Here is a 7,467-nt window from a genome sequence, read left to right as displayed (position 1 = left end):
CAGTAAGTGTGTTCACTACTTTTTTCCCTGTGCCCTTCCACATTATTACAAATAACTTCATTTATGGACATTTATGGTTTGATTTCTTTGTATGTATGGATCACTTGGGTTGTTACCGACATCTGGTGAAAATTTCATGTCATTAGAACCTCTAGTAATATATTTACTGAGAAAAATGTTGACGTGTTCAATACTTATTTTACCCGCTGTACCTTGAGCGAACAGCAGCACGTAACAAATGACACTTTTACTATTTATCCAACTAAAAAAATGACATAATGTAGTGCTAATCAGAAGCATTAATTGAAGAGCACGTAGTCCACATCTGTGCAGATGTGCTCCAGCACAGCTTTCTTGGGCTTCTGAGTTTCATTCATTCACGGCCTTTCATCAGAGCTGCACGACTGGGACACAAGCTGCTATAAATACCTCGCAGGAGGCTGCTGCTGAAAAGAGAAGACTTTAATTATTCATGATTTTCTTCGACCTTATTTAGCGTCTGAACGTCCTTGCTGCCAAGACTCTTGAGAAGACTGACAGCAGCTGCCGTCTCATCTGGATGATTCTTCTCACTCTTCACAAACATCCGACAGCACAAGAATAAAGCTTTACGACGTCGTTCCTTCGTGTTTATCTGTGCTCCCGTCTTCTTTTTAGGTGTGCGGTTTCGTGGGGCTCTACTATAACGTCATCATCGGGTGGAGCATCTTCTACTTCTTCCAGTCCTTCCAGTATCCTCTACCGTGGAGCGAGTGTCCAATCAGAAGAAACGGGACAAATGCCAGTGAGTAACTTAAGTTGAATCGTAATATTCTCTTAATGATTTGGGAGGGAAAAACTGGAAATCAAAACAGAAACACATCAAAAACAAACAAATGTAGACACTATTCTGTTTTTAGTCACCATATTTGTTGTAGGGATGTGGAAATGTTTTTATCCCACACCAAAATCGAATCTGAAATCTTTTAAAGTAACACCAAAATCGTGATTATCTCAAGTTGTGAATGTTTTTGTTTGAGTAATCAGCTCGTGATTTCTGCTGTAATTCATAGCTGAACCAGTGGGGCCTTTGTGACCATTTTGCCTTTTCTTTCTTTTTTTTTCTTTTTTCAAATTTTGCTCAACTTCCTTAGTGTTCAAGATATCGCCATAAAATTTTCAGATATGATCGCCTTCTGCTTGTTTTCAGAAGCATCTTGTTTCCTAAAAACCAAAATATGTTACAAAATCCCATGTAAAAGTAGCAAAATGTAATTAAATAAATAAAAAACTGCTTCAAATCAACCCGACATGTCTTATAAAGTCAGGAAATGAATACCATTTTTAAAAATATGTGGTCATTTGTTTAGTAAACAAAACTTTTTAACCAATGATAGCGTGTGAAATGTGTCAAGTGATGAAGATGAGCGTCAACACGCACTAAATCCTTTTTACCATTCTGTAGAGGAAAAAACATATTTTGATGTTTCAGGTTGTAGAAATTATTTGAAACAAATGCAGGTAAAATAATATTCTTCACAGATAGGGGTCCCTTGAAAAAATTGTGTGATTTATCCATGTTGAATTTGACTTAACATGGTTTCTGGTTGAAATATTGAAACAGGAGCAATAATTAGCGAGGTCGCCCTCAGTGCAACATTGTGCAATCCAGTTACAGTGATCAGGGAAGAAAATGACAGCCACTGATGACAACATGTCAACATTTAGTTTGATATAAGACCGTTTACACATAATGCAGATTTAGAATGCAAAGGTTACAGTTTGCCTCAAAATCAGAATTTCTTGTCCTGTGTAACTTTTCCATTTCCTCTCCCTTGCGTCCCAGTTGTGGAGCCAGAGTGTGAGAAAAGCTCGGCCACGACCTACTTCTGGTACCGGCAGACACTGAACACGACCAGCACCATCGCAGAGAGCGGCGGTCTCAACGTCAAAATGACCCTGTCGCTGCTGGTGGCCTGGATCATCGTCTGCCTCGCCGTCATCAAAGGAATCGCCTCGTCTGGGAAGGTAGGTTTGTGGGATGGAGGGAGATTAAACTCAAATGGTTTACCTGTTTTGAGAGTATTTTTTTTTCTTCTACTTCCACAGGTGATGTACTTCAGCTCTCTTTTTCCCTACGTGGTGCTCTTCTGTTTCATGGTCAGAGGGTTAATGCTGAAGGGATCAGTGGATGGGATCGCTCATATGTTCACTCCAAAGGTGACGACTTATGTGGGGCGCCAAGTGTGAAATAAAATGATTTTTAAAAATGTCACCAACACATTTTCATTATTTAGCTCACTGTTCTTACRTTTTTTAATCTGTACCAGTTCAATTTAAATGTTAAATACCGTATCTAAATATCCATTCATCCATTATGTTTTACCTGCTTTTTTCATTTCTGGTTCACGGGGGTCACTGTGAGGGGAGGGGTTACACCCTGGACAACGCACAAGTCCATCACAGGGACACATACATAGACAAACAAGACAAACAACTGTAGGAAAAATATGCATTGTTCAAATTGGTATGCCCGAATAAACAGGAATGAGCTGGATTTCTTGTTAAAACTTTATTTTCAGTCTTCTGACTCCAATCAGGTTCACAGTACAGCACACAGGCCTCAGCGTAAGACCTTGGACTGAACCAAAACAAAACASATGAGCTCTGCTCTGAGCAGACTCTGTAACACACTGACAACTTCTTACTACTATAATAATGAACTGACCTYATAATGTYCAYCTCTTCCTGGTTACAYCCCTGGAGGTGTTACCTTTTATGTCAGACGTCAGAACGTAACTCATTTTGTTTAGACTAAAGAAAGAACACATGATAAGACACACACCAACTCTTTGTCTGTTTTAACTTTACAGGCTGAAATATCAGAAAGTATAAAAAATACAAAACTGAATCTAATATTCATTTAATCAGTTAYAAAATTTCCTTCACAACCACAATTATCAATTAGCCTAACAGTCATGTTTTTGGTTTGTGGAGAAYAAAGTACCTGGAGAAAACATGTATATGTAAATATTAAATCCTAAATCTAAAATGTGTAAATCTAAATGTAAAGAGTAAATTTTAAATGTTCTGGTTAAATGTTGAAGTTAACACCTAAGTATTTCTGAATGGAACACAGCCTTTGTTACCTTTGCGCGGTTCTTGTTAGGACGTCATCGTTCTGAGACAAAAACAAAAGCTAACGCTGCTAACACTGCTAATGCTGCTAAATCTGCTAAAACTGCTAATGCTGCTAAATCTGCTAACACTGCTAATGCTGCTAACACTGCCAAAGCTGCTAAATCTGCTAATGTTTTCCTACAAGACACCAAACTTGCAGTTCTGGCTGGTGTCTGAGCTGCCCTCCAAACGTCCTGACCACAGGCACCATCCATATTGTTTTCAATGAACACATTTTGAACTTATAAATGTCGTCTTCAGCAGGGTCGCACAGTGGCTCTGTTGGTAGACATGATAGCTCTCAGCATGAAGGTTACCGGATCAAATCTCAGCCAGGGACCTTTCTGGGTAGCGTGTACATGTTCTCACCGTACATGTGTGGGTTTTCTCCGGGCTCTCCAGTTTCCTCCCATTAAAATCATGTGTGTTGGGCAAATTAGTAACTAAAATTGTCCCTAGGTGCGAGTGAGAATGGTTTATCTCTATGTGGCTCCTGTGATGGACTAACATGTCCAGGGTGTACCCCACCCCTCGCACAGTTACCTCCATGACCCTGAAAGGAAGAAGCAGGTAAAAGATAGRTGGATGCCATCTTCAGCAGCCTTAGCATCATTCATTAGTGGTTGCTTTTGTCTTCGAATGATGATGCCCTAATAAGAGGCGTGCACCAACAGCAAAGGCTGCATTCCATTATGAAATACTTWTACGTAAACGTAATCACAACGTTAAGATTTAACTTTTACATTGAGAGTTACACATTTAGATTTAGGATTTAATATTTACATAATAATGTTTAAATTTATCATTTAGTAAAAATAGCAAAATGTAAGAAGAGTGTGCTAAATAACAATAAAATGTGTTAGTGACATTTTTTAAACATTTTATTTTACACTTCTTCATAATCTTATGTGTCTTTTCTAAGTTATTTCCAACTAAGAAGCTGGCTTAAAGCTAATGGTATATAACATCATTTTTCTATTTTAGCTAGAGAAGATGTTGGAGCCCCAGGTTTGGAGGGAAGCAGCCACCCAGGTCTTCTTCGCCCTRGGTCTGGGTTTCGGAGGGGTCATCGCCTTCTCCAGCTACAATAAGATAGACAACAACTGTCACTTTGACGCCGTGCTYGTCTCTTTCATCAACTTCTTCACCTCCATCTTAGCTACGCTGGTGGTGTTTGCTGTGCTGGGCTTCAAGGCGAACATCATGAATGAAAAGTGTGTCTCAGAGTAAGTTAAACATCTTTAACAAAGCCAAAAAGGATTCAAATATGTCCTTTTAATGACATATTTCATTTCCTGCCATGTTAAAGTTGTTCAAGTTAGCTTCACAGTTTAGTTCATTAATGTTTCTGCTTTCAACGTCTTCAAAAAGACAATTAGGTGAATTTTTGTTTTAGCTTAACTCAACGATATCTTTGAYTATGTGATGTGTGCTGTTTTGTTTCTGCAGAAATGGAGAAAAGATCCTGGGGTATCTCAACTCTAACGTCCTGAGCCACGACCTCATCCCTCCGCACGTTAACTTGTCCCATCTCACCACGTCGGACTACGCTGAGGTGTACAGCGTCATCAAGACCGTAAAGGAAGATGGCTTCGCCCAGTTGGGTCTAGAGCCTTGTATCCTGGAGGATGAGCTCAACAAGGTGAGTGTTCCTTTGGCACACGGTAAATCACCTGAATCTGCAGCGTAGACGTCGTCTCACGGCACTGATTGACTCTCTGCAGGCTGTCCAGGGCACTGGTCTGGCCTTCATCGCCTTTACAGAGGCCATGACCCATTTCCCAGCATCCCCTTTCTGGTCAGTGATGTTCTTCTTCATGCTTATCAACCTGGGTTTGGGCAGCATGATCGGCACCATGACCGGCATCACCACGCCTGTCCTGGACGCTTACAAGGTCCAGAAGGAGCTTTTCACAGGTACTCCTCACATGATTGTGTGCCTCCCTCACCATAAAACTTTGTACCAATGCTTTCTTCCCGCCTGTTGTTCCAGTGTGTTGCTGCATCGTGGCTTTCCTGTGTGGCCTGCTGTTCGTTCAGCGGTCAGGAAATTATTTTGTCACCATGTTTGATGATTACTCGGCCGGTCTGCCTCTCACTGTGGTGGTCATCCTGGAAAATCTGTCTGTCGCTTGGATTTATGGGACTAAAAGGTGAGACCCGCCCTTTGTTAGTGTGTTTGTTGAGGAGCGATACTTCCAGTTTATTATTCTCACAAAGGCAGTCTGATAGTTTTCACCAAAACTGCAAACAAATTTCAATGACACATTCAGAAAGTAATTATTAGACTGACATCTGTGAATGCTTGGTCAACTCTGTTTAGAATGGCTGCAACAGCTACACAAATATGGCTCGAACTCGGTCAGTTTGACACATTTTGAGCTCGGTTTTGGTGTGGTAGTAGCCGAGAGTCATTCACAACAACACAAACTGCATGCTAAAACAGATCACACAAAACACTGAATCTAATTTATTCTCAAGGTTTGACCAAAACAGGTACAACGTATACTGTGTCCAAATTCAGAGGCTGCATCCTTCAAAGGCTGATTACGTCACAGCGATGCGCTGAAGGCTGTCCAAATTCAAAGGCTCCTCCAATCGCGGCCCACAAATCTGTCCTCCTTTTACCCTGATTTGAGAGACGGGTCTGGTGGATCTTTTTCAGCCCACCCTATCCCRAGATGCGTTGTGGTCCGACTGGGAGATTTCTTTTTCTTGTGGACGAAACGGGAGACAGGAGTAGAGTTTTAAATCAAAATCAGTACAAAAACTGAAAGTTTGAAGTGGTTGTGTTGTTAGACTTTTGTCATTTGAATAGACGAGTTTTTAAATATTATTCACGTCAAACTACCTTGTRTGGAGGATCCCTTGTTCTTCATGTATTGCCTCTAAGCTAGTTTAGTTCATTTATAATACTAATAATATCAATATATTAATATTTTGCTAATTTAGATCTATTTTCTATCTTTGTTGCTTCTGTTTAGCGCTGTCCTGTTATGTTTGGTGTAAGGGCGGGAATAAGGCTGAAGTTTAAACAGTCCAAAACTTCACGGCCACTTTTCTTCTGGTCTTCACAGTCAACAAAGGATTCGACCTACGTAGACCAGGTCTTTTGAAGGGCTTTTCAGCATTCAAAGATCTCAGTCTGAAACTCTGGATAATATTTGTTACTCATTAGGATTGCCCTGCCCAATTCAATTTAAAGGGAGAGCAGGGAAGCATTGATTGGCTGACACTGTTCTTATGTAAAGAAGCCGTATAAAGCTAGATCTTAGTGAATTAAAGTCAGTGTAGGTTAAAGGTCACACATGACAYTAGATAGGTTTCATTTGTTACCAGGGCAATGCAGTAAATCCACAAAGACCGCCATAAAACTCCTTTGGTAGCTGAGAGCTAACTCCACACAATATGAATGCTGCTCACAAGTTTAAGCTAATTGCTAAAGCTAACTTTGAAAAACAAAAAGGCTCTCATTCAGCCATTTCAAACCATATGCAGCTCGGTTTACACCCCAACTGTAGGTTGGTCAGTGTCTTTCCTGTAGCAGATAGATATCACAGGTTCATACAAACATATTTAATTCAGCCAATTTTCTACCTAATTACCTACCTACTACCTAATTTCTACCTACCTAATCAAGTCAAAGGTCATTTAGAGTCCATTATTCTACAGAGAAACATTTAAAGGTCAGACTCTACAGGCTTCATTTAAAGGTCAAAGGTCAGACTCTACAGGCCTTAGTTAAAGGTCAAAGGTCAGACTCTACAGGCCTCTGTTAAAGGTCAAAGGTCAGACTCTACAGGCCTTAAAAAGGTCAAAGGTCAGACTCTACAGGTCTTAAAAAGGTCAAAGGTCAGACTCTACAGGCCTTAAAAAGGTCAAAGGTCAGACTCAGTGTGCTCAGACAAGTGTGAAAGATCTTTAGAACAACTGATCCACTTTATTACAGTATTCAAGTCTCACAAATGACAAAAATAATGTGTAAAAATGTCTGTTAGCAAAATATTTTATGTACCAAAGCACAAAATTATCCAAAATACATACAAAATGCCTTATAAATCAGTCATTTCTTGACCTTTAAAGATAAAATTTGCTAAAGCAGTTGCTTAAACCTCAAACACAGGCTAAATCAACACATTCTCACTCCCGAGTCGTCACATATTGACGTTTTTCAAAGGTCCCTTTGCGTCCAATTTTGACGCATCAGGTACCCCCCTCGCGTCAGTCCTTGCCGCCCGCGGCTTTTCCGGGTTGCGCCACCAGGGGTCTTTGGGTCGGGGGTCTGAGGTTAACATTAGGGATCAGGAT

The 7,467-nt window shown here is 40.4% G+C and overlaps 1 protein-coding gene across 2 annotated transcripts in view; it reads left to right on the top strand.

The window, feature by feature from the left end:
* Positions 1-5,347, top strand: part of LOC106517968 (sodium-dependent neutral amino acid transporter SLC6A17) — a 15,754-nt gene extending 10,407 nt beyond the window's left edge. For both annotated transcript variants that reach the window (XM_014009024.1, XM_014009025.1), the window contains exons 4-10: positions 658-784; positions 1,826-2,007; positions 2,089-2,199; positions 4,144-4,385; positions 4,609-4,801; positions 4,884-5,076; positions 5,153-5,347. In XM_014009024.1, coding sequence (XP_013864478.1) covers positions 658-784; positions 1,826-2,007; positions 2,089-2,199; positions 4,144-4,385; positions 4,609-4,801; positions 4,884-5,076; positions 5,153-5,316 — 1,212 coding nt within the window. In that variant the 3' untranslated portion in view covers positions 5,317-5,347. The remainder of the gene's footprint in view (positions 1-657; positions 785-1,825; positions 2,008-2,088; positions 2,200-4,143; positions 4,386-4,608; positions 4,802-4,883; positions 5,077-5,152) is intronic.
* The last annotated feature ends 2,120 nt before the right edge of the window (positions 5,348-7,467 follow it).

Source organism: Austrofundulus limnaeus, unplaced genomic scaffold (genome assembly GCF_001266775.1).
Source record: "Austrofundulus limnaeus strain Quisiro unplaced genomic scaffold, Austrofundulus_limnaeus-1.0 Scaffold55, whole genome shotgun sequence".
NCBI lineage: Eukaryota > Metazoa > Chordata > Actinopteri > Cyprinodontiformes > Rivulidae > Austrofundulus > Austrofundulus limnaeus.
Note: the sequence above shows the minus strand (reverse complement) of the source record. Positions and strands in the feature narration are given on the sequence as shown.